At 42.5% G+C, this 27,302-nt stretch overlaps 1 protein-coding gene across 1 annotated transcript in view; it reads left to right on the top strand.

Annotated features, from left to right (window-relative positions):
• The first annotated feature begins 13,793 nt into the window (after positions 1–13,793).
• RFX6 (regulatory factor X6) overlaps positions 13,794–27,302 on the top strand; it is a 50,323-nt gene continuing 36,814 nt past the window's right edge. Inside the window, exons 1-4 of the mRNA XM_024205391.2 lie at positions 13,794–14,013; positions 14,528–14,684; positions 16,595–16,718; positions 19,784–19,845. Of these exons, the coding sequence (XP_024061159.2) occupies positions 13,794–14,013; positions 14,528–14,684; positions 16,595–16,718; positions 19,784–19,845 (563 nt within the window). The remainder of the gene's footprint in view (positions 14,014–14,527; positions 14,685–16,594; positions 16,719–19,783; positions 19,846–27,302) is intronic.

The following is a 27,302-nucleotide window of genomic DNA, read 5'->3' as shown; positions in this document are numbered from 1 at the left end:
ACTAAAGAGCTGAGTGAAATCAATGAAAAATCTGCCATTGATTTCAATTGGTTCTGGATCAGGTCCTAAGGCCCAGATTCTTAAAGGGAGCTAACACACACTGATTTCAATGGGAGTTAGGCATCTGATTCCCTTTGAGAATCAGGCCCTAACTAATCACATATATAAATGAAATGTAAAAAGGACTTTTCAGATGAAGTAATTGACAGGACACACAAAATAACCAAGTATTGGGCAGTATGATATCATTCTTCTTACTTAGCAAATTGCCACTCTTGACCATTTCCATGTGTGCTATGACTAGCAGTGGTGGTAACCTGTAAGGCATTGAATGTCAAATCTGAGACATAAAATGAATTGCTCCTGTATGATAGCACAGCTAGTTCAAGCCATGTGTTCAAAGAAAGGCATGTAAGCCTATTAAGTACCTTTTCCAGTCCTGTAGTACTAGTTATGAGAATGAGTGATGGAAGCATCAGTGCTACCTGTCTCACACAAAAGAAGAGTGGTTTCATGGCCTTGATGACTTGCAGGCATTTTCAGCTACTCCAGTGAGAGCTGCTGGTACAACTGTGTGAAATATCTGCATAAACACTCCATGCCACTCAGTCACGGTTGAATGGATTCTCCAACCCCAGTCCATGTTCTTGGAAAATTCACAGAAAAGGTGAAGCTGTTTGAATAGCTGCACATAGAAAATCTCAGCTGGCTTCCCTACCTTCTTTCCCATGGACACCCTCCACCTAGGCAGACTGTAAACATAAACTGCAAAACCATTTGCAGCTGGCAAGTGCTTAGGAGCACACACTTGTGTTAAGGCCAAAAAGATTTTCACAAAATTTGGCAAAGACAGGTATGTCTTCACTGAAAAAAAATGTACATTCCGAGTGAAGCACAGGTCGTTTTTATCTTACACCATGACTACACTTACACGCTTACAGCAGCACAGCTGTACTGATACAGCTTATCTAACTCATGGCCGGGAGGGAGACGGGGTGCTAAGAGGCTAGAATTATGTAATTTTTGTTAATTAATGTTCATATTCTCAAATGGAAGGTACCATAGAAGAAAAAATACAACACATCTCTCAAAGCATCGCCCACGTTTTTATACATTTTTTAGATTGTTAGCTCAGCTAGAGGCCATGTCTTCCTTTTTGTTTGTCCAAGGCCCAGCATAATGAAGCCCTGTTGCTGACTGGGATCTCTGAGTGGAGGGGAGGCTATTGAAGTACAAATAAAAAATAATAATTCACATTGTGTAGAATCTCACGTGAAGAGGGGAAAGGAGATGTTGTGCACATTCCTGGACAAACAAGGCTATTTCTCCACTTAAAAGAAAATCAGAGCAGAAAATGAGAGACTGGATCTAGCGCAAGAAGGAAATAAATGATCAAACATCACCATCTACTGGTGAGCAGTGTTTGTTCCTCAGGAAGCACTTATTACAGTTCTGTGGTGAATTAGTTTGCTCTTTAAGGCCTGGGCTACACTTGAGAATTCGCAGCGCTGCCGCAGAGCACTGTAAGCGCGAGTGTAGTCGCGCCGCCAGCGCTGCGAGAGCTCTCCGAGGGGAATAGCTTGCAGCGCTGTGAGCGAGCGTGCAGTGCTGCAGGCGCTGATTATACTGGCGCTTTACAGCGCTGCACTCGCTGCGCTCGGGGGGGGGGCGTTTTCACACCCCTGAGCGCAGCAAGTTGCAGCGCTGTACACCGCCAGTGTAGCCAAGGCCTAAATCTCTGTTTTCATACTGATGATAGCAGGGATTAAATTATCAGAGATTATTTCCCAGAGCCCCACGCGCCCCCCAGTTGGGACTCCAGACTTCAGCTGTGGGGTGGGGGGGTCTCAGCACTTTAGTCCTGTGAGGGGTGAGGGTGGCGCTGGGGCTGGGGTCTTTAGCCCCGCGGAGGGGGGGGGGAAACACGGGGGCTCAGGGCTTCAGCCTCACAGGAGGTGCTGGGCTTGGGGCTTCAGCCCTGTGGGGTGCACTCAGGACCCATGGGAGGCGCTGGGGAAAATATTTACTGGAGCTCCACTCCAGACAGCTCCAGCTGAATTTAAGCCCTGGATGATAGTCTTCATGAAATGGTTATCAACTCAAGCACTATGTTTGTGGACCTTCTTCTGAAAACACTATTTTCAATATTAAGGGGGGGAAGATTGCCCAATCAGATATTACCAAGACAAACATGAGAATGTAGCAAGTTCTTTGTACACCATGGAGAGCACTAGCCCACTATCAACATGGACCATTTTTTCAGCTTTTTAAAAAGAGGGGCTCAATAGCATTTTTTGCTAACAAATTTGCTTTAACCCACAGTGTATATAGATAGCATGGAATTATACCATTAATCCTGCAGGGGGCATGTGTTAACTGTTATTCCATAGTTTGCCAAGGAATAAGAAAGACCCATTTGTTTTAATTATGTGTTATAATCTACAGTGGTAAATTGAAATGTCTAAAATTTTCCTTTCTGCACCCGCATGTGTGTGTGCACGTGTGCGTGTGTGTGCACACACACACATACACACACGGTCTACTTTAAAGTGAACTTGGATGACACTTGGATTCAAGACTATTACCTTCTTAGCCTCTTGCCTGCACAGAATCCATTTCTCTTCTATTCAAAGTCACTTTCATGCTTTCTGTACCTGGGTAATGATGGACATGAAACCACCAAAATTCAACAGACTTTAGATGTAGTTCTGGGAAAACTCCCCGATGAGTTTGACCAGGTATAATAGGATGTGCACAAATTGGAAGGGGTTCAGTATGAGCTACAACAATGATTTGAGGTCTGGAAAACTTCCTTACAGTGATAGACTAAAATAAAAGATCATTCCATTTAGTTTATCTAAGCGAAGATTGAGAGAGGATTTGATCACAGTCTGTAAGTACCTACATGGGGAAAAGCTTTCTAATAGTAGATGGCTCTTTAACTTAGCAGACAAAGACATCATATGATCAGTTGGCTGGAAATAGAAGCCAGGCAAATTTGGACTAGTAATAAGGTTCAAAGGTTAAACAGTGAGGGTAAATAACCATTGGAACGACTTACCTGGGGGTGTGATGGATTATCTAGGTCTAGGTTGGACATTAGGAAAAAGTTCCTAACTGTCAGGGTGGTTAAACACTGGAATAAATTGCCTAGGGAGGTTGTGGAATCTCCATCTCTGGAGATATTTAAGAGTAGGTTAGATAAATGTCTATCAGGGATGGTCTAGACAGTATTTGGTCCTGCCATGCGGGCAGGGGACTGGACTCGATGACCTCTCGAGGTCCCTTCCAGTCCTAGAATCTATGAATCTATGAATCTGTCACCTGAAGTCTTCAAATCAAGGATGGCTGCTGTTCTAAAACATATGCCATAGCTCAACCAGAAGTTATGGGCCTGAGGTAGAAATTGCTTGATAAGGTTCTACTGCCTGTGTTGTTGTTGTGGATGATCATAATGGTTCCTTCAGACTTCAAATCTAGAAATCAATGTATTCTGTGACACACTGAAACTAAATGCTGCAGCCAGGCCCCCGTTACTCCAGGTCTGAATTTGGCCATTTTTATATAAAATACTATGGAAACATGGACACGTATGCTAGGGGTGGAGAAAACCTTCCCTTAATTCAGCAAGAGATTTGGAGCTCATTTTTACAATACACTAAATACTGTAGAAATACTGCCACTTTATATGCCCAAGAAATGTCCTTTGTGATCTGATCTCACCCAAACCCCCAGTGTATCACAGAAATAGGATTCAAAGCACAATGTTGAAGACCTCTTTACCGCTCACTTCGATGAGTGGTGTAACTTGCTGATTTTCAGGCCAAAAAAGCAACTAAAATTAGGTGTAAATGTGTAGAAATCACAACCTTTACTCCAGGCACTGATGGTCATCAATCATTTGCAATGAGTCAGTGGGCCAGAACTAGTGTAAACTGGCATAGCTCCTCTGAAATCAATGAGCAACACCGATTTATATCAGCTGGGAACCTGGCCTTTTACTTTAAACATTATAATAGTGTGAAGTTGAATGTCCTGTACATTTAAAGAACTATAAATATGTTTGGAAAGGAATAAGTGTTTGATCATGCCAAAAAATAGATGTTAATAATCCAGAAGTCAACACCATATAAACATTTCTATTGTAGTGTATTTGTCAAGGAAGGATATAAAACAGTTTCCATATACTTATGTCAACATAAAAAAGTTACACAGGAACAAATCAATGACAAATTTTATTTCTATTACACATTTATCTTCCACATAGTTTTCAGTTCAACACACAGATTCTCTCAGCTAGCTAAGTCATACTGATGTAAATAAAGATCAAAACATTAAATACCACATGATGTGCTGGTAACATTAGGAAGAAAAGTTGCACCCATTTGGTAGGTTCCAACTTCTGAAAGTTGGCATAAAAAGCATATCACATACAAATTGTGCACCGTAGTTCTAGTGTGCCACTGAACACATGGGGACTATTACACCCTGCCCAAACACAGGCATCTGAGGAATTTTTCAGGACTGTATCCAAAATCTGTTGAATTTTGGTGGTTTCATGTCCATGAGTTTCACCAGAAACCACCACCAGAAGTGTAGGCACAGAAACCATGACAGTGACTTTGAATGGGAAAAGAATAAATAAAGAGGTTCTTGGCATACAGGCTGCTAAGAAGATAGCTTTTGACTCCCAATGTCATCTAGACTTCATCCAATGCAGTGTTGACTGAAACTGGCATCCTGCTTGATCTAGTGAACCCAATTTTCAGATGTGATGGACACTCAAGCCCCAAGCTGAAGCCAGTGGGAGCTGTGCATGCCCACCTACTCTAAAAATGTACTCCTCTCTCCCTGGAGAAAAGATGTTTGCAATGTAGTGAAGGCAATCTGGGTCAGCGTTTGGGGAAAGAAGTGAAATCAACCTTATTGCATTTCTGGCTTCAAAACCTTATTATGTGAAACATGAAATATTGTGTTCTAGAAATACTACTAGGTTAGTCTCATGAATTTCTAAAACACCATTCCAACATCTGGCACAAGGGAATACACCATAATGTAACATGATAGACCATCCATGCCTACTGTATTACTTAACTGAATACTAGTGTGCTCAAATCTGTGTAGTATGCAGAGGAAGACACAGTCTTTGCTCCAAGGGTCTTAGACAAGCATAGAGTTTGCCATTTTAGCCAAATAAAGACCATAGACTAATGATGACGCAGATCTTTAGTATCATTTGTGGATTTGTTTCTAGCATAAATCCATCTTGAAAGGCTTCATGGAAAGAGTGAGATTTTCTAAGAAACAGAGCTTTTTAGTGCAAAAGAAACAGGAGGCTTTTCTAGACTTGAAGGAGACTTTAGAAGAAGGCCCAAAGATAAGAGTCATAAGAGATGGTGAAGATAATGTTTTCCATACACAAACACACAAATAACCAAAGACAAAAACATGCCCTTTCTGTCTGGTTGACTGCTTTTGAGATTGTGTCAAACAACAAAGAACAAATATAAATTTCCGAGAGAGAGAGAGAGAACACACAGTGCGTTACTCACTTTGTAAGACCCCTTTTCAATTGCCTCACAGCACCATTCCTCAACAGACAGGCATGGAGGCTCATTACATTTAAGGTGCAGCATGTGGAAAATGGAATCATAACATCTTGCCTATGTTGACATATACACTACAAAGAGGAGTGTTTAGGTTGGAGGCTCAAGTGGAGTGGAGTGAGTAGGTGGAAGTGAGTACAAATATAGGTGGAGGAAGAGTTGACTAGGAGCTCAGATATGCTGGGGAAGGCCATGGGCCTTCTGTACCCAACTTGGTAAATTTTCAAACAAGCACCTTTTCCCATACTGCCCCTCACACTTAGGAGGTACTCCCTGGGAATATCCACAAAGATACTCAATTATCCACTTTCAAAGCCCCCCTCAGAACTCTCCTTTGCTGTGATGCCCACAAAGATCTTGCCAGTGGTTAGGCTGTTGGTGTGATGAGACCACTGCCTATCACACTGACCAAAATCGTCTCACTGTTTCCTTGTACTCCCACATCTGTCTGTCCCCATATGTTGTGTCTTGTTTTATATGTGGATTGTAAATGCAAAGTAATGCACATTGGAAAACATAATTCCAACAATGTGACAAAGTTCCTCCTCTATCTTGGTGGGTCCTGCGCTTATTGGCAGATTTTCTTGCCTCAGAGATTCACCATGTGGGTTGGGGAACAGCCCAGAGACCTTCCCCTCTGGAGAACCCACAGTCCAGGTCACTTGGGAGGTTTGGGGGGAACCCGGGCCTGCCCTCTACTCTGGGTTCCAGCCCAGGGCCCTGTGGACTGCAGCTGTCTATAGTGCCTCCTGTAACAGCTGCATGATAGCTACAACTCCCTGGGCTACTTCCCCATGGCCTCCTCCAAACACCTTCCTTATTCTCACCACAGGACCTTCCTCCTGGTATCTGATAACACTTGTGCTCCTCAGTCCTCCAGCAGCACACCCTCTCACTCTCAGCTCCTTGCACCTCTTGCTCCCAGCTCCTCACACTCCCACCACAAACTGAAGTGAGCTCCTTTTTAAAACCCAGGTGCCCTGATTAGTCTGCCTTAATTGATTCTAGAAGCTGCTTCTTAATTGGCTCCAGCTGTCCTAATTAGCCTGCCTGCCTTAACTGGTTCTAGCAGGTTCCTGATTACTCTAGTGCAGCCCTTGCTCTGGTCACTCAGGGAACAGAAAACTACTCATCCAGTGACCAGTATATTTGCCCTCTACCAGACTCCTGTACCCCACTGGTCTGGGTCTGTCACAACATATAAAATAATGGGGTCTAAATTAGCAGTTACTACTCAAGAAAGAGATCTTGGAGTCATTGTGGATAGTTCTCTGAAAACATCCACTCAATGTACAGCAGCAGTCAAAAAAGCAAACAGAATGTTGGAAATCATTAAGAAAGAGATAGATAATAAGACAGAAAATATCATATTGCCTCTCTATAAATACATGGTACGCCCACATCTTGAATACTGCGTGCAGATGTGGTCACCTCATCTCAAAAAAGATATATTGGAATTGGAAAGGTTCAGAAAAGGGCAACAAAAATTATTAGGGGTATGGAACGGCTTCTGTATGAGGAGAGATTAATAAGACTGAGACTCTTCATCTTGGAAAAGAGATGACTAAGGGGGGATATGATAGAGGTCTATAAAATCATGACTGGTGTGGAGAAAGTAAATAAAAAAGTGTCATTTACTCCTTCTCATAACACAAGAACTAGGGGTCACCAAATGAAATTAATAGGCATCAGGTTTAAAACAAACAAAAGGAAGTATTTCTTCACACAATGCACAGTCAACCTGTGGAACTCTTTGCCAGAGGATGTTGAGAAGGCCAAGACTATAACAAGGTTCAAAAAAGAACTAGATAAATTCATGGAGGATAGGTCCCATCAATGGCTATAAGCCAGGATGAGCAGGGATGGTGTCCCTAGCCTCTGTTTGCCAGAAGCTGGGAATGGGCGATGGGATGGATCACTTGATGATTACCTGTTCTGTTCATTTCCTCTGGGGCACCTGACATTCTCCACTGTCAGAAAACAGGATACTGGACTAGACAGGATACTTTGGTCTGACCCAGTATAGGAGTTCTTATGTTCTTATGCATGGGACAAGGACCACCGTTTGGTTCTGTGTTTGTACAGCGCTAGCACAGTGTGGTCCTGGTCCATGACTAGAACCACTAGGCACTGCAATAATACTAGCAATAATAATAATGCCTTGGAATTAGGGAAATGTTGGAATTACAATGTAAGGAAGTCAAAGGAGAAGTGAGAAAAGATTATTACAGATGAATAAGAACTGCTATAAGAACAAAACTCAGCTTGAAGAATTTGATTGGAGCCATTCATATGTGAGTGATACCAGTCGTAGCATACGCTGCTGGGGTGATCAAGTGAAATCAAGAGGAGAAGAAACGATATGGACAGGATGTACATCTGATGTTGCGATGGAAGAAAAGGTCTGCTATCTGTGGAGGAAGCAATTGACAATGAAGAATGCAGCATCAAAATATATAAGGAGTCAGCCAGAGTAGAGATCATCTGATCACAATAACAAGCAATGACTGTCTGTGTATCCCAGCCCAAGAAAGCATAAAAAAAAGTAGAAAACAAATTGTCAAAGACAGACTTGAAAGATTTACACAGAAATCAATGCACGGAAAGTGGTGGAGAGAGATCGAACACTTCAGTGATTAACCAAGATTAAGAAACTCATGGCTTGTAGAAGGGTACCTCAAAAGAGACACAAGGTGGGTGAGGTAATATCTTTTATTGGACCAACTTCTGTTGGTGAAAGAGACAAACTTTCGAGCCAACACAGAGCTCTTCTTCAGGTGCAGTCAAATACAAGATATTACCTCACCCACCTTTTCTCTCTAAAATCCTGGAACCAACAGAGCTACAGAATACACTCCAAACCTCAAAAGAGAGACAGAGCCTTATTATGAGTGCACATGAGCAGTCTTTAAGCCTTAATTATATTCACAACAAAACTGACCAACAGAACTGCTCCCCGAACTGCAGAATGTGTTCCGAAAAGGAAGGGATGGTGGAGCACATACTAAGTGCTTGCAGGAGCCTGGCTGGGACAGAGTACATAGACAGGTACAACGAGGTTAAACAAGTGTCTTCACTGGAGCTTCTGTGACAAGTACAGATTCAAATGAGCCATGCAGAACTACAACCACCAAATTGAAAGCGCTCTAGAGAATGAAGAGGCTAAGATTTTTTAGGATCTAGTAATTGTCACAGACCAAACAGTGCAGGCGTCACAGGCCAGATATAGTGGTTGTAGAAAAGAAGACAAACAAGCCCATGCTAATTGATAGTGATGTGCCAGCAGACAGAAACATAAAAAAGAAACAACAGGAGACAGTGAGGTATGAAGAATGCTGCCACAAAGTGGAACCATTACAGAAAACTAGAACACAGACGATCCCTGTGATTGTTGGAGCTCTTAGAGTGATCCCAAAAGGTATGAGGAGCAGCTCAAGGACATGTTAAGAGTACAAGACATCACTATCAGTATCCTCCAGAAAACAGCCCTGTTAGACATTGTGAGAACTTTAAGGAAAGTCAAAGGAGAATGAGTGCATCTGAGCACCTAAAATGCAGGAATTCTGCATAGGGTTTAATAACACTCCTGACTCCCCAAATCTAAGGGGTTGATTCAAGGTCAGGTGCTATTGGTGACTCATGGGGACAAATTTTAGACAGTAGGTTTCCCCTTTTTATGCATAAAGATCTTGGAAGTTGTGAAGGCTATTTTTTAAAAAGAAATCCCCATGATGTAATACTGAGGAAAAATAACAATAATATGGGAGCAACATAGTTAAGCCAGAGGTTCTCAAACTGTGGTCCGCGGACAACCAATAGTCCGCGAGCTCCATTCAGGTGGTCCGCGGATAGTTCCCTCTAAGGTGCGTGCCTGGGTGGCCACACATGAGAGAATGAAAGGCCACCAGGCGTGGCTCCACTAATTAGGTGCCTGGACCCTGGAGAAGATGCACATGTAAGGTGAGGTGGTGGCCTTGGGGGGAATAAGGGGCAGATGGGAGGGGGAAATGGGCTGAGAAGATGGGGTGGGGGGTATTTGGGATGTGCAGGGCTGCAGTGGCCAGAGAAAGAGGCGACTTTCCCCAGCTCCAGGGCTGCGGCTGCCAGGGAGAGACGGCCTCCTTCCCAGCCCCAGCTCGGGGGCTGCCGCAGCAGGGGGAGAGAGGGCACATCCTTCGCATTAGAAAGGTAAGACTACTGATATTAAAATATGAGTTGTGTGCTTTTATTTGTAGAACAAAAAAAGTTTATTATTATTAAGGTTTTTTTATATAGTGCTTTTATCCAAAGCGCTTTACAATAGTTAGCTAACAGTACAAACAACATTTGGAAAGATCATTAAATGGTCTGCCGAGACCCTCACCAATTTTCAAGTGGTCCACGGAAAAAAAAGTTTGAGAACCACTGGTTTAAGCAATGAGAAAGTAACAATTTTTGCTTCAGCACCCTGGTTAGACTGGAAGGAAGCAGACTGACTTGAGACAAGGCAGTTCAGGCTGGAGTAGTCAAAGAGAAAGATGGAGACAAAGGCAAGAACAAGGGTTTTAGCCCCAGGAATAACGTGAAGGGATTGGATTTTGATGAAGTTATAAATGCCAAATGCTTTCAAGCAAGCTATTTCTACACACTGTAACACAATACCCCAGGATAATTTTTCCTTCCATAGATTAGTATATCAACATATATTTTTCAAATAAAACCTGTTGGAACTATTTTAGGCTTATTAAAGTGCACTGTCTACCTAGCATCAGCAAAGAATAACTGACAGTTAACTATTACCTGTATTTATAAAAACTCGCACTTATTTTATTTCTATTAATTATAGATTAGACATGTTTGCTCACATAATGTGGCACTGGATGAGATACTAGTTCTCATACACTCGGTGTGTGTTTACTTAGGTGCTGTAGTCTATCCTATTTTCTTTCTTTATTATTGCAAACATATGCTTAGTTTTATATTAAGCTGGCAAAAACCACAGGACAATCTTTTACTGGCTTTGAAAGGACAAGTAGATGGCTGTTTATATGAGCTAGATGAAGGTTACTAAATCCATTGAGCATTTAGATTTGCTTAAATAGCTCTTAAAAGTCATTGCAGACTTTAAGTAAAGTTAATTGAAGCAGTGGCTCTTTTCAGCTCTCTCTCTCTCTCTCTCTCTCTCTCTCTCAATAGGCCAAATCATGACTGAACCGGAGCAGGTGTGTTAAAGGAGGAGGACACTCTGCACAGGAGGTAGTCATAATTGTCTGACTGCACCAAGGATGGGAGCCAGCTGGCCCCTCGGCCTGATTCACCACTGTCTCAATCCATTTTTACACTGCTGTAATCTTGTTGATTTCAGTGGAGTTACTCCCAAGTAATATGGGGAGAATCAGGTTCCTGCACAAGGAATAGTACATTCAGTTTTGGACACCTCATTACCAGAAAGACACAACACACTAGAGTGTGCTCAGAGAAGATGGATACAAATAATTAGGGACCGGAAGGATTTACTTTAGAGGAAATGTTGAAAGAGCGAATTACTGTGGTCCAAATCCCAAAATATTGTCTCAGTGATGTGAACTCTCAGTGGAGTCAAAGAGCCCCATTCAGTTCTCAGTTACACCAGGCAATGCAGTTGCACCAGTGAAACTAGGAGTTGAATTTGGCCTGATGAGCGCTTTGACTGAGTAAGAATTGAAGTAAAAAACTGAGTCAGGATATCAGGATTTGGTCTTGTGTGTGTAGTTTGAATGTTGAGTGATAACTGCTGAGTAAAGACTGAGGGGAAGAGGACATGGTAGCAGTTTACAGATGTGTGAACCGTGTAACTACTAGGGTGGGAGAGAAATTTTAGAGGGTCACAGAAAGAGTTAACAAGATGAAAGTAAATAAGGGAAGATTTTGGCTGAATATGATTTCCTGACAGTGAGATCTATTAGGCCATGGAATAATATCTAAAGGGAAACAGGGAAAACACCCTCACTTGGGACACTTAAAAGTAGAATGAACTAATCACTAAGAAATGTACTAGTGGGAACAATCCTGCCCTGGCAGAGGAATAACTGGGATGACCTCATAGGTCTTTTCCATTTCTAAATTCTGTCATTCATATTCACACTGTAGCTCTGATCCTTTTGGCATATATGAGCGCAGACAGGGCTTGTTTGGCAATACCACCTGTGTTGGGCTGATACTGTGGTCATGAGGAAAGGCTGAACATCAACTTCACTGGACACCTTGTGTCATCTGACACCTGTGCAGAGTGAGTAGAAACCACTGAAGTTAGAATGGTAGTGTTCTGCCACTTGGCACAGGCATGAATGATGCCATGAGGTGCAAAGTAATGGAGATGGGAGAATGTGCACTGGAGCAGCTGCTTCATGAATCACATACCCAGTGCACTGCAAGCTGGTGCCAGTAAAGGGGTGGGGCCCTGGCTCTGCCCTCACACTTCCCCTTCCTTGTCCTTACCACTGTCAATGCTAGAGTCCCTTAGCCCTGGTACATCAGAAGTATGATGACCAAAGTTTTACCTTGTGCAGGAACAAGGCCTAGGCAAAGCAAAACTCTTTGTCCCTCTTCCCTTTCTGGCACATCAGCCCAGAGCTAGGAAACTATCTAGTGCTCAGCTCATGTTAAGTTTGCATTCCTGTAAGAGTGCTGCGGGAACTGGATTTCCCATTGCACAGGAAATTCCATGATTTCAACATTTGTCCTATTCTGAAATGGAACCTGAACACAAAAAAATCAGAAATTTCCTGTGAAACGAAATTCTCATCAATAAATTAATAAAATAATTTTGGATGGATGGAAATGTTTCATTTCAATAAAATCAAAATATTTCATTCTGATTTTGACAATTTGATTTTTTTTAAAATTATAATTTAAAATAAAAGAAACCTCAAAATGAAAAGTCATTTTGAAATGAAAAATCGAAACACTGAGTTCCAAAACCAGCCAAATGGAACGTTTGATTGTATCAGAATGCTTCCCGGCCCGGCCCTTCCGACCTCCCTCTCCCCAAATGAAATGTTGTTGAAATCAACACATTTCTCCAGAACGTTTCCCTTGCTTGCAGCCAGTTGGCATTTTCCGATGGAAAACCCTCCCGACACAAAATTCCCACCCAGCTCTATGCTCTCCCTTAAAAAGCAATGCAAATGCAAGTCATTTTAAAGACCCACAATGAATGCGACGGTAACAGTAGGGTGGGGTCAGAGCCCGACCTTTAGTGAATGGTATGTGTGTGTGTTCTTTCCCTGATCCCTGGCCCTGTTCAGTCAGATTAGACTCATAGACTTTAAGGTCAGAAGGGACCATTATGATCATCTAGTCTGAACTCCGGCATGATGCAGAGCCCCCCCTCAATTGGCCCTCTGGGAGGAAGGATCTGACCCTGGACAGCTCGGCAGGCTGCCCTGACCTGGCTGCGCGCCAGTGCCACTTGCTTGCCAGCCTGGTTGTAAGTTTCTTTGCCTCCACCTGAGTGACCGTGGGCACTGCTGCTTCTTCTCGAGCCCCTGGGTGCTGCGTGGACCACTGCGCCCCCGCTGGAGATATGAAAGGCGGACTAGAAACACAATCAGAAATAATTGTTCTGCGGGGTTAACCATTAACCCTGCTCCACCTCTGCTCTCCGCCGGGTCCCCCCACTCACTCCCCCGGGGCTAGAACTAAACCGCGTTCAGTCCCGTCAGTGACGTCGGATCCCGTGTAGTTCACACGGCGGCTCCCGCAGAAGGGGGCTCCTTGCTGGGACCTGCCCCTCTGCAGGGAGGGATGGGGGAAGAGCAGCGCTCCTGGGGCTGCCGGCCAGCATAAAGGGCGTGTAGGCAGCTGGGCGTGTGGCGCGCGCGACGCGCTGTGAACGGGGGCCGATCTCATTGGGATGGAGGAGCCATGCAGCCTCCTGGGACTCTAGGTTAAGCCAGACTGCCCCCGACGTCCCTCTCCTGCGGCAGTCACTCTGCTCCGTCGCTGGGGGGCTGGGGTGGTTGATCTGCAAGAGTGGCAACCAGAGTCTGACTCCTCCAGGGCACCAGGCTGCTTGGAGGGGGAGGAGGAGGGCTGGCCCAGGGGCTGATGTCCTTGTCGGTGCCCCCTGCGCCCCCAGCTCTGCTGAAGGCGTGAGACGCCTGCCTGCCCCCCGGAGGGGGCTGCTGCTCGCATGGACGCGGCTGGGGAGATGTGCCAATGAAGAGCATGGCTAAGGCGCCGGAGGGAGAAGACGACTCCTTCCTGCAGCCCTCTCAGAAGGGGTCCCCCGGGCTCCAGGAGGATTGCTATGCGGGCCTGCTGGGGAAGGCCTTGCTCTCCTATCCCGACCAGGGACTATGCGCCCCGGCGCTGCAGCAAGCCAGTTCGCTGGACAGCCGAGAGCAGGGCGACCTGGAGCCTGTGCTGCCCATTGGGATCAAGTCAGGTAAGAGCGCTGCACCCGCAGGGGAACTGCTGTGTACCTGTCCTCCGCAGAGCATCGGATCGCGCCTCTATCTATCCGCTCTCCGCTCCCACCTGCAGGCGGAGGGTCTATTGCAGTGTCTCCATAGGGCGGGGTGCGAACGGCGGGTTCCCTGCGCCCCAGGAGTCTTAGCTAGAAAGGTGTAGTCCTGGATCTGAGATTGTCTGAGATTGTCCCTGGCATACACAACCGGCCACGTTACACAGATATTGTTCGTAGTTGGCAATTGTATCGATAAATTAGATGAACTCGATAGATCTCTCTACCTAACCTAATTCATCTCAGAGTAAAGGTTATATCTATGTAATACACCCGCGTGCGGAAATCTAGATCAACGTACACACAGAGATATAAAATCAAAGGAAGGGAATTCAGGATTGAAGCAGGGAAATCGAAAATACTCTATAAAATGGAAATGTGATAAACAAATGTAATGATGCACTTGGGTTTATTTTCTTTTCCCCTTGACACTCAGAAATACATTTTAACAGTGAAGCCCTTTCCTCGGAAGAGGAGGATACAGATATTCATGACAGTAAAATAAAATCCTTCGACAAAAACCTGTCTCCGAAGAAAACCATCACGCAGATTATGAAGGATAAAAAGAAACAGACCCAGCTCACCCTTCAGTGGTAAGGCTCTTACCCATCTACACACAGAACACACCTGGACTATAAGGAGTTTCTTTCTTTCTTTCTTTCTTTCTTGAGGGGAAAGCTAATAATTAGTTACAAAGTCTGAGTGCATTAGGGTGGTAAAATCTGTGTAAGGAAAGCGTGTCCAAAGGAAGTGACGTTACTACTTGCAGAAAATGCTTCTATTGCTGTATATTGGTAAAATGAATCAACAATTAAGATTTCGGGCCACAAAGGGAATTTAAGTATTTGTTTATCCAATAATGAAATTGGTCTCTGTAGCCCATTTTCACAAGATTTGCCATTTAATCTGGTGCTGTTCTGGAAAAAAAACGATCTAAAAACATAGCTCACAAGATATCTGAACTAGATTTGCTAGGGAGTATATAGGTGGCTTTTATCAGCTTTAATGCAGACTGCAGTAAAATGTGGTGGGACTCATCTTAGGACCCTGTCTCTGGAAGTGTAAACCTGTTCACGAATACTTTCAATGCTACTGATTTATCGCAGCTGAACATACAGTCTGATCCAAACCTCCGAAATAGAAATCAATTGGAAGCATAAAGATCCCAAAGGAAATATTCTCTTCTGGTTACCCAATAATTCAATATTAACCAGAGTCTGATTTACAGCTGCCGAGCACCAGTTTATTTCAATACGGTACTGTTATCCCTCCCTCTAAAAATAAATAGCCGATAACCTTGAAAAACACGAAGATGGGTGATTAATTAGGACATCCATTTGTGAAAGGAGGGGTTAATTGTCATGCCTTTGGTAGTTTTACTGAATTGTAATGCAGCTGGTCATTGTTCCCAGATTGGGAATCCTGATATTACTGTATTTTATTTGGCTAAAGAGAACACCCACGTAACAGCCCTTATTTGGGAAATATTCCCTTCGGAGCTTTGCTGAAGTCAGGGAAATCTCCCACTGAAGTCAGCGAGATCTTTGTTACAAACTGCAGATTTAGCTCTAGATTACTTCCTTTAATGAAAATCATATAAAGTAAACACAGGACTGCATTGCTACCGCAGATTTCTAAGTCTAATTTTTAACCTAGGGAGTGAGATGTAAACCGATTCAATAGAGGTTTCTACAGAAAGTCCTTTTATGCATGTATGTAATTTGAGCGAAGAGGAAGCTGTTATGCGGGAATGGTACTGACAATATGAAGGGTAGAAATGGGCCAGGGGTGAAATAGCTCCCAGACTGCGAGCTCACAGGTACCCCCACACGCCATATTCACCTAATACAAGATGAAAGGACCAGGCTTCGTTTCATTCCTTGAAGTACCACCTTGGTGTCCATCACCGCTAGCCTCTGTCACTTTTAAATGACGTGGCAAGATATTAAGAGATGCAGGCTCACACCCGTTCAAATACGAGTTTGGGAAACAAAAATAACCGTCCTCTTGATGAGGTTGTGCCTGAAATCCAGTTCAGCCCCTCTCTAAATAAGCATTTCCAGTTTCTCCTAACGCTGGATTTTTAGATAGAAGTTGCATATTGAACTAGTTCAGGCAGGGAATCAGGATCTAGATTTAGGCTCTGGATCAATCAAGAGTGATTGGGTTAAAATGATCCTTGGGGGTAAATCTATTGCATTTCAGTGAGTAACACCAAGGGGGAATTCTTCGCATCATTTTGCAGTGGTGATTTAATTTTCTTTCTTGCTGGAGAAGAAAGCTGCAGTGCTCGTTGTCATACATAAAGCACAGCAGATCAGAATAAGCCTTTCAACTCCTCCATCTTGCCGAAGGTGCTGTACGGTAAGTTACTGACTAGTAAGCTGCAGTGAGAGCTCTCAGTACATTTTGCAGAAAGGGCAGTGGAGAAGAATGGAGGGAAGACGAAATGGGGAAACATAAGGGGTGGCTTTTCATTCTGGTTATTGTTTTTACTCTGCAGGCTGGAAGAAAACTACATTGTGTGTGAAGGAGTTTGTTTACCGAGGTGCATCCTTTATGCACATTATTTAGACTTCTGCAGGAAAGAGAAGCTAGAACCTGCCTGTGCTGCAACATTTGGGAAGGTAAAGAGCAACTGTCTGACAGTCCATTGTTTGTTAGACTAATTCTTCTACAAAATCATGTTTAACTCCTCCCATGTTATCATGACTCTCAGAAATGAACAAATCCTTATGCTTTCTACAGCCCCTGTGTCTTTGAATTAAATTGGGTCCAACTAAGCCTACATTGCTCCCTCTGAACAGGGACTTAGACAACAACTTCAAAGGGATGAAATTAAGATTCTTCTTGATTTGCACTGTGAAATCCGGAAGAGACATTCTCTCTCTGGGCCTTTGCTTTGCAATGAGATGGATGTGGTTCCTCATATAAAAGGTGCAGCCTGTGGATCTGGTATAGAACACACGGCTTTATACTCGGCAGCCTTTAGTGCAATTACAGAGAGAAATGCTGTGAGGTTCAGTAGGAGAAGAAGAGTTAAGAGCAGAATGAGTTTCTAAGCGGGAAACTGTTGAAACCCCCCCTTCAACCTCACCCACCCAATTAGTCCTAAAATCATTTAATCAGAGTCAGAGATATGGACTTTCCAAATTAAATCCCATACAGTTAGTGAAATAGAAAACCAAGAAGGCATCACAGATCAATTTTGTAAAACACCACTGATCCACTCAGTTTGCTTACAAAAATGCATTCGTCTAATGAAATAACAGTAATGGAAATCAACTCCAGATCATAAAATGTTCACTCCTCACATTTTGTTACTTGCATTGGATGTATTTGAGTTCCCATCTCACATTGATTAAATGACTTCAGTATTATTGGGGGAAACAACAACTTTCCACTTAAATAGTACTTTTATTGTGAATTTTATTTCCTTGTCTTATGGGATCAAAGGACTTTTCATTTTGTACATCTACTGCCTTAAGCCTCATTGAAACAATTATTGGTGAGGAAAGATGATTAGGGCACTAGCCTAGGATTTGGGAGACAGGGTTTAAGTCCCTGCTCTGCCACAGACTTCCTGTGTGACCTTGGGCAAGCCACTTAGTCCCTCTGTGCCTCAATTCCTGAGCTATAAAATGGGGATAATAGTACTTCCTTCCTTCACAGGGGAGTTGTGAGGATAAATACATTAAAATTGTGAGGCACTCTGATACTGTAGCAATGGGGGGGGTCATTTAAGTATGAGAGAGAGAGAGAGAGATTTGTATGTCTTAGCCTTCAGATTGCACATTTAAGATGAAAAATCAATCCATTACAAAACAAAATATCTAAGGGCCAAATCCTGCCATCCTTACTTAGGATTAATGGCAGTTTTGTTTGGGCCATTTTTTTTTAACCACTGTCTTGTCAGGTTTCCATTAGTATTGTATAGTATGCATCAAGATGAATCCAGAGTGATTGTGTTTGAGTCATCAATGAAAGAGAATTGGAGCCAGGCCACCTGAATCTTATTTCTAGCTTTGTCTCTGACTCTCTGTGCAAGCTTAGAAAAATTACTTGCCCTTCTGTGCCTCAGATTTGTAATAATACTACTTCCCACTGAGTGAAAAACTAAACCAATCAGTGTTCACAATGTGCTTTGAGATCCTAGGTTCTATCCAAATTCAAATATTCACCTGCAGAGAGTGGCATAGCACACCCTGTGGATCTGTGATACCCTGTCAGAGGGATGGAAAGCATTCAGTCATTTTATCCTACTGTCAATGGAAATCCTCCTGTCACTGTATTTTATTCAGGCAGAGATTACAACCAATAAAGAGCACCCCACTCCCATAGCCTGGCCACAATCCCATTGGGAAGCATAGGCCCTGCTCCCTGTTAGCACCCCTATTTGGCACTATCTGTCTGAAAGGGAGTAGGTGGGGGTGAGGACATATCTCTTCTCCCCCTCTTTTCCCCCATATATACCAGCCAGCAAAGCTGGCCTGCCAGGGAAAGGAGCGCCCACTGCATCCTCTTCTCAGGCAACAGAGCTGTCCTGCTGCTGGCATGAGTCAGTCTCTAGATCTGACCCCGAGGCCCCAGCAGGTGCAGTAGGGCTAGGAGTGGGTGTTAAAAGCTATCCCCACCTGCTGAAACCTTTTAGCACAGTGTGATGTCATTTCTCCCGTGGGTGTTATTAGATCACCCCAGCAGTTTCCTCCCACCCTGAACTGCTCAGGTGGGACAGACATGATTTTAGAGCTCTGGCCTGCTGCTGCACTGAGGTGGGGTAGTTCTCCCTGAGCTGGCTTTCTCCAGCCTTTGCAGTATTGCAGCTTGGGGCCGGGGTCGGGAGAGTGAGAGGAGCCATTTGCCTCTTCCCTATTTCCAATGGTCCCCAATTCTGTCATCCCCTCTACACAGCCTTGACTCACTCTCCAGAACTGCTGCTTCCCTCTCGCCTCCCCAGTCCAGAAGCACTCTCAAGTACTTTCAGTCCCCTGGTGCGCTCCCTGGTCCGGCCTCTCCTCTTTCCATTTCCAGTGCAGACACCTGGTACCTACCTTTCTTCCCCAGGGCCTAAATACCTTCCAGCCCACATAGGCTTGGTGCCTTCCTTTCTCTCCTAGAGCCCAGACACACCACACAGTACCTGCCGGAGTAGAATCCCTGCTACCGGTCCTTTCGTTCCACCTGACTGCCTCCCTAGAGGCTTGGGGCAAAGGATCCAGTGCAGCTCAAGTGCAACCCATTGAATGGGTTTCTCCTGAAGACAACTAGTCTTTGTGGTGACACCTAAGAGCGAGACTGGGAAGGAGATTGTGTGTGTGTGTGCGCGCGCGCGCGCACGTACACACTTATGGGGATATCTGGAGTTACAAAGTGGGATGACCTAGGTATTAAACCCCCTAATCTTTCAAGTCACCTCTACTCTGGGCTCTAGAAAGCATAAGCAGTTTGTTTGATTGTTTGAGGATCTTGATAGCATTGAAATAACGCTTCTTATTCATGAATCACAAATGTAACAGTTTTTGGTCTCTGCAGTCTCCTCTTATACTACAAGTCTACTCTTTATTTTTAATATGTTCAGGAGTAAATATTTATCCACTGTTCAACATTTGCTTTTTCAAGACAAACTTTTCAGAGCTGCTGACAAAGGAAACATGCCCTTGCGAGAAACTAATATGCCTGACTTTCTCATTAGACCATTCGCCAGAAATTCCCCCTGCTTACTACACGGCGGCTTGGGACAAGAGGCCATTCAAAGTAAGGCACAATTATCCATGCATCCACATAGAGTATAGGCTGTACAACATGCAATACTTCTGTGTCTGTATTTTATGCATTAAGCCACAAAAACTGCATTCAAATTACTAGAGCTACCTATGACATTTGGTGTGTGTATGTGTGTGAGAGAGATGGAACTGAAAAACAGTCTGAATTTTAGAAAAATTATTGCATGCATGATTTTTAAATGTAATTGCTTTTTCCCAGATTTTCCATTATCTTTATAATGTCATGGATCTTTTGTGGTGTTTCCAAACTTTTGTCAGATATTTGTTGTTCTTGCTCATTTTTTCTGGGAAAATTGCATTATTGAATTATGATTGTTATTATTCCGGTTTCCAAACCTGGCAGCTTTTCACTCCCATTTCCAAATTACAGTAAAGCTTCAACTGAAACTACTAGAGACAGGCATCTAGTGCTAAATCTAGAAGAAAATATACAAACGACCTTTGTTAAGGACAGTTTTAGAAGGACTTTGAGAAGTTCACAATTGTAGCTGCAGACTTCTTCAGTCTAATCAACCAGTTGATTTGTGTAGCTGGTGTGTGGACTGTTGTGCTTCAGGAGCACAGCATGTTGGTTTTTTACATGTGTGTCTATGATAAGTAAGTATGATGCCTAGAGTGTAAATGATGTCAGTGTTCATCCTGGACTTACATTTTTAGTCCTAGGCAGAGCAGGTGTAATATTATGGTGAATCTCATGGTATGACACCACCTTTTCCTTTTGAATATCCCAAGAGCTTTGAGGAAGTGTGATTGAGTTTCCCCAATGTGATTTTGGTTCAAGAATGTAAAAAGTGTGTCTTTCCATGGATTGTGTATGTTCTTAAGGACATAATGAGCTATGTAGTGAACTGATACACTAATACATGATGAAAAAGCAAATTGGACAGATGCAGAGTGGTCTAAATGATTCCATGATGCCCAATCAGTGAATAACCAGGAATCAGGTATTTCAATAAACTCTCTTCCATTCAAAGTAAGGCACAATTATCCATGCATCCACATAGAGTATAGGCTGTACAACAGTGGGAAGTTAATGATGCAACATTCTGTGTTTTTTAAAGCTGACTGTCTATGAGGCTGTACTACCAGGGAAGACTTAAGATTGTTAGAGTGATCTTAAAAACTAACTTCCATACTTACCAATATTTGGGTTTTGTAAAGTTTACACTTAAATTAGAATTTTGGGGATTTCAAAAGTGAGGGGGACACTTTTCTGGGGAGAGGGGGTTTGGTTAAACTTTATTGTTCTTAGAAGGCATTGTTCAAAAAAGTTAGCAGTCCTCAACCTTGAGTTCAATTTAGTCAAGTTCTTATCTGTGAATTTCTATTGGCTTCAGAAGAAGTTTTTCCTAAGAATGCCCATGTTGCTATGAGGAACATTATGGGATATAAATGGTATCCATGTTTCTGTGAATATATAGTTATTCAGGCCCTTATTCAAGCAAGTGCTTAAGAATGCATGTGCCTTCAAATACAGGCACAGTCCCAGGATTACTCTCATGCTTAAAGTTAGGCATGTGTTTAAGGGCCTTCCTGAATCAGAGTATAGGAAAATAGACTTGACTCAAAGAAGAGATCACAATAAATTGACGTTTTATTGAGGCAAGACTGAAAAACAGAGACAAGTAACAAGGAAAAAATTAACAAAGATGGAAAACCATAACAATAATAGTGATAAAAAAACTCTTGGGAAAAGACTCCGTGTGAAAAATTCTTACCTTCCTATTTAGAAACCTGTAAAACGAAGCACAGGAAATAAAGGTGATTTGCAAAAGGAAAACATAAGGTTGTGTTCTTCTTGAATTATTTATACTATATGGCCTGAAGGATGTTTGCTTTGTTGTTTTTTAAAGGTTTTTTTCCCCTGCTGCTTATTTTTTTGCTTTAGACTTTATCTTAGAAATGTCAGGAATGGCAAGTTGGTTCCCTGGCTTTTTGGAGAGCTCACTGGAGATATCATATATGGAATTTAGCTTTGGGTTTAATCAAAGGTGGGAATGAATTTCAATTTCAAATAGTTAATAACAACATATTTTTTCTCTCTTGAGTGTTTCTCAGGCACTGAAGTTAAATAAGCATTAACAAAAACAAAACGAACCAAAGTGTTTTAAATAGTCTGAATAAAAATCACTTCCCATCTCTACCAACTCTACTACACTTGCCTCATTTCTCTCATGTCATAATCCTACCAGTTTTCCAATGGTTCATAGAGTTTTCCAGGAAAAATAGGGTAGACAAGACCTACATTTCTATTGTAAAATGACAAGGGGGGGGGAGGAGTTAGAGTGGAGGGAGGAAGCCCAACAACCTTTCAGACTTTATTTACCTATCACAAAGAAAAATAACAAATGAAACACAAATTCATTTTTTCCCCATTGCAGGTCACTTTTAAATGCTGAAAGGAGGTTTTTGGAGTAAAGTTGTTATTGGAAAGAAGCCTGTGTTGGTTAAATGTCCTAGGGGCGTGGGGGAAGGTGGAGAAGGGTGATCATGCATTGTCTGTTTTAGTGAAATCTCTTATTGTAGTAGCTCAGTCATGGCTACAGGCATCCTAATGTAAGTGTGGACTGATGTATTGTCCCAGAACTTTGGTTTGTAACTGATTTCATACAGACTTCTAAACTTTATGGTCTTGGCATTGTATGCATAAATAACTAACTAGCTCACAAATTCCCCAGACTAGTCAAGTTCTTCTAAAGGCCGACATAGCCCAGTGAATCTGGAGCTTAGGTTCATCCATTCTATTGCTATTATAAACCAGAAAATACTAGAAAAAAGTCCCCAAACTGCACCTCATTTTTTGGACCTGTCATATTTTGCCCAAAACCTTCAAAAAGGCTTACCAGATTTTGCCCCAAACTTTCAAAAAGGCCATTCTGCCTTAAGTAAATATCACACATCTGTGAAATGTCAGGTGGTTTGATTTCTGTGAAGTTGAGGGGGGTGTTTAAAATATGTATTTATAAATGGGGATCTAGCTCCAGCATTAATTGTGTAGAGACGAGTGTCACTGCCCACACCTCTTTTCTACGACATGGTACAATATTAGTACAGAAATACAGCTCATCCAGCATTTACTCAGCAGATTGCACAGGCTCACTGACCTTGACAGTATTAATGAGTGATGTTTTCATATGGATTATCTGCTCTTGAACAATTTCTTTGAATGGGTAAGGTGCCAAGAGGGTTCGCTCAAACATCTGGCATTGGGATCTTCTTTTTTTTATCTGTTTTTTGTTCTGAAAACATCATGGGCCTGATTTTCATTTACACTGAGACCTGGTCTACACTTAAAAAATAGATCGACCTACTTATGTTGCTTAGGGCTGTGAAAAATTTCACTCCCTGAGCACCATAGTTCAGTCAACCTAACCCCCGTTCTAGACCTGGATAGGTTATTGGAAGAATTTCTCCATTAACCTAGCTACACCTCGCAGAGAGGTGGATTAACTAGATTGATGTGAAAAATTTCATGCCCTGAGTGCCATTGTTAGGTTGACCTAACCCCCACTGCAGACACAGCTAGGTCAGTGGATGAATTCTTCCATCAACTTAACTATCGCCTTTCAGAGAGGTGGATTACCTACACTGATGGGAAAAAACCCTTCCATTAATGTAGGACCCTTCCATTAATGCTGTAGCGCTTGTAGTGTAGACATAGCCTAACTGCTCACTAATGAAAGTAAGCAGGTCACAACCTGGGCTTGAGTGAGGTTAGGGACTATTGGGCACCACATTATAATACAGACATGTTGGTGGGGAGCAAAGCTGGGTTCTTTTGATTAGACACAGTCATTTCCTTGCACTCAGACTCTTTCTTTTAAAGAATGTAACACAATGGAGTTATTTCAGTTCTAAGGTTTAGATTCTTGTTTGTTATTTTTAATTGTATTACTGTAACATCTAGAAACTCCAGTCATGGACCAGGGAGCCATTGTGCTGACTGCTATACAAATATAGAACCAAAAGCCAGTCCCTGCCCCCGAGAGCTTACAATCTACTATTTCAAAGACCCCCCCCCCACTTTCCATGAATAAATTATCTCACAATGTGCTTCTCACCTCATATATGTCAGGATAGTGATTGAGCACAGCCATACCCAGAGCTGACAGAGAATGACAATTCCATTTCTCAGCAGCTTTCGAGGTCCCAACATTTGTTTTCATTTTGCACTGGAAGGTTTTTGTGACAATAGAATTGTGGCGGCAGAGAGGCAGAGATGTGTGTGTGTGTCATAGTAGGTAGGGCACCCAGGTCCAAGTCCCTGCTCTGACTGATGGAAAGCAGAGTTTTTCATCCCAGATCCCTCTGATTTAGGCAGCACAGAGCCTTTAACCTGTCTCACTCACATCCCAGGACAGTGCCCTAACTTCCCTATAGAGTGTAAGAATCTTTCTTTCTCTTCCTGGATCCCAAACCCCATTTTGATGAAATCTTTGTTGAAACCAAAACTTTTTGGCTTAGATGAAAGAGCATGTTTCACTGCAGAGCAGGCTTCAGTCAGCTCTCGTCATGACTACCCCGTATTTCCCATATTGCTGAAGGGGTGGGGATCCTGGCTAGATCCCAGCTAGATGGGAGGAGACCCACTATAGAAAAGGCTGTAAACACTGTCTCAAATTAGTATATAATAGTCTGTAAGCACTTTGGGGCAGGGACTGTGTCCTCTTGTGTGTTTGGACAATGCCAAGCACAATGTGGCTGCTCCCAGAATAGAAATAATAAACAATAATCACCATGATCTGTGAATTACCTGTGACAGCTACTCAGGAAAATGTACATACTGTGTAGAGTAGACACACAGGAGATTGTGTTTGAGCTCAAGTTACATTTTAATTTCTTTGTAGACTTTGATCGATGTTAAATCTTAGCTTTTATCCATCATGTCTGAAAACTATTATCTTATTTATTAGGAGTGATTTAGTGGGTTAATAAAACTGATATGGCAGCTGGCTTCGTGATAACAAGTTATTGCAAGTCCCTGAACAGCTTAATCCTATCATTTCCTTATCAGCCATCATTTGTGTCAGTGTACGCTAAAATCAGGGCTACTAGCTGCACAGGAACATATGTTCCAGCAGACCTATGAAATAAAAAAGGAAAGTAGTTTAGTCTGTTTCTTTTTATAGTTCTGTTGAGAAAATCAAGAAATAAATCCTTCACCGTCATGGATCTTATTTTATTCCTAATACATCATATACAATATTGTAAATATATAGCTATGCAGTTGTATATTTTATATAATGAATGAGAATTCCACATTTGTTGGGAAAGAAGGACTATTTTTGTAGGAGGTTAGTCTGAAAATAAAAAATGGCAAGTGTTTAAAGTTGCTGAGAGATTTCGGATATTAGAATAAGATCTGAGAAGTTGCTTTAGTGACAGAGTGCAAATGAGCAAGTCAATGGTGCATATATTATAATGCACTTAACATTTTTTAAATACGGGTGATATCTCTGTATAATATTTTCTCTAATCCAATGTACAACTCTTGTTATTTAATTGCTAAATGATAAAAGTTTGATTTTTTAGAACATATTCTCACACATTTCATATCAAACACTCCCAACTCTTAAATCTCATCTAAAATAGTTTCAATTCAATGGGAGAAAAATGTCCATGAGCCCAGAGTGAAAAGTTTACATCTGAACTTTGCTGAATGTCAGGAATGTTCAGATCCAGAAGTTTAGTTCAGGCCCATCTCTTTAATATAGAATATATGGAATTCAATGGCTGAAAGAAATTTCATGACTTCTATCCATAAAAGAGATCAGCTACAGAAGTTTATGCTATGGAGGTACGATCCTTAGCATTATGACACTGACTGGTGTTATTTAGGGATATGATTTTAATGGAATGGAATGATTCAAAATAATGGAATGATTCAAGCAGGTGGACATAGTTCTGAGCTACGTTAATGCATCTTTAAAATTGGCCTGCTCACATGTACTTAGTCACGTCACTGATCCTCAAACTAATATACTCATGGCAAAGAACCAAGGGACATGGTGATAAGGCAGGTGACAAAATCTTGCCCTTCTCAAGGGTCAATGGGTACCATGGTGTTTTGGTGGAGTTACCTTTACTCATAAATTTCAGGTAAACAATGAAAGCAGTAATGTGTTTAGCAATGACCATTTAGCATCACATTTCCTTAGCTATAAAACCTTGACTGCTGACAGCAAAGCTGGCCATCAGCAGAAGTAGTACTTCAGTTGGGATTTGCAAAGCCAACTAGATAATTTAGACACATAACTCTAATCAAAATTGCCTTTCATGGGAGTTGTATCTAAATCCCCATGTCAGCTTTGAAAATATAAAACCTTCATCTTTTACTGCTCCTAGCCTTCCTCGTCCCTCAGGAGAGCAAACAGTGAGAATACAATTTTATGCTAAAAAGAGCATCAGTGCTGAGTTGGGAATGCTTATCAACTTATTCAGAGACATCCAGGGCTGGCTCCAGGGTTTTGGCCGCCCCAAGCAGCCAAACAAAACAAAACAAAACAAAAGCCGTGATCGCGATCTGCGGCGGCAATTCGGTGGAAGGTCCTTCGCTCCGAGCAGGAGTGAGGGATCGTCCGCCGAATTGCCGCCGAACAGCTGGACGTGCCGCCCGTCTCCGAAGTGGCCGCCCCAAGCACCTGCTTGGTAAGCTGGTGCCTGGAGCCAGCCCTGGAGACATCATCAAAGAAGTACCACTTTGTGGAGATAGCTCCTCTACAAAACACTTAAGCATGTGCTTAGTCTCATTGAAGTCAGCAGGACTACTCATGTGCTTAAAATAAGCATGTGCTTAAGTATCATACTAGATCAGGGCCCAAATTATGTTGCAGAGCACAGCAGTTTGGTATAGATATACTGTCCATTGGTAGATTGGGATCATCTGTAGCAACACAGGGATCAAGTATTTCATTAGTAATTGTATCTATCCCAACACATTGAGGCTTATATGGTAGCAACAGGTTCAACAATGGTTTTCACCATGATATTGCTTACATTGAGTTCTTTTGTTACACTGGGAAATGATGGTCTAGCTCTGATGCACAGACTGAAAGGTCAACCCTTTTCTTGAAAAAGTTTCATTTAAAACCTCTGTGATGCCATAAAATTAGGGTCTCTTTCACCTTCCAGGACTAATAATGCAATGCTGGATCACTTCCAAAGCAAATGGTCCTCTTCCTCTTCTCCTCCATATGATACTTTATGGTGCTTTTACTTCTTACTTTAAAAGTGACTTTAGTACTTTGAAAAGTGTATGTATAGGGATCCTGTTACTAAGGTGGGAGTATCAGGTAAATGAAATTCTGTAATGCTGGTATGGAAACACTGTGCTATTACCTCTCTTAAGCTTCTGAGTACATGTAAAGTAGAAGTTTCCAGGAGTCTACGTGGTCTCAGACTGAGCTAAACCCTTCAGCTTGAGCTAAG

Source organism: Terrapene carolina, unplaced genomic scaffold (assembly GCF_002925995.2).
Source record: "Terrapene carolina triunguis isolate 2854851 unplaced genomic scaffold, T_m_triunguis-2.0 Scaffold85, whole genome shotgun sequence".
NCBI classification, from domain to species: Eukaryota; Metazoa; Chordata; order Testudines; family Emydidae; genus Terrapene; species Terrapene triunguis.
The sequence above is the reverse complement of the archived record's forward strand: the minus strand, read 5'-3'. Positions and strand labels throughout refer to the sequence as shown.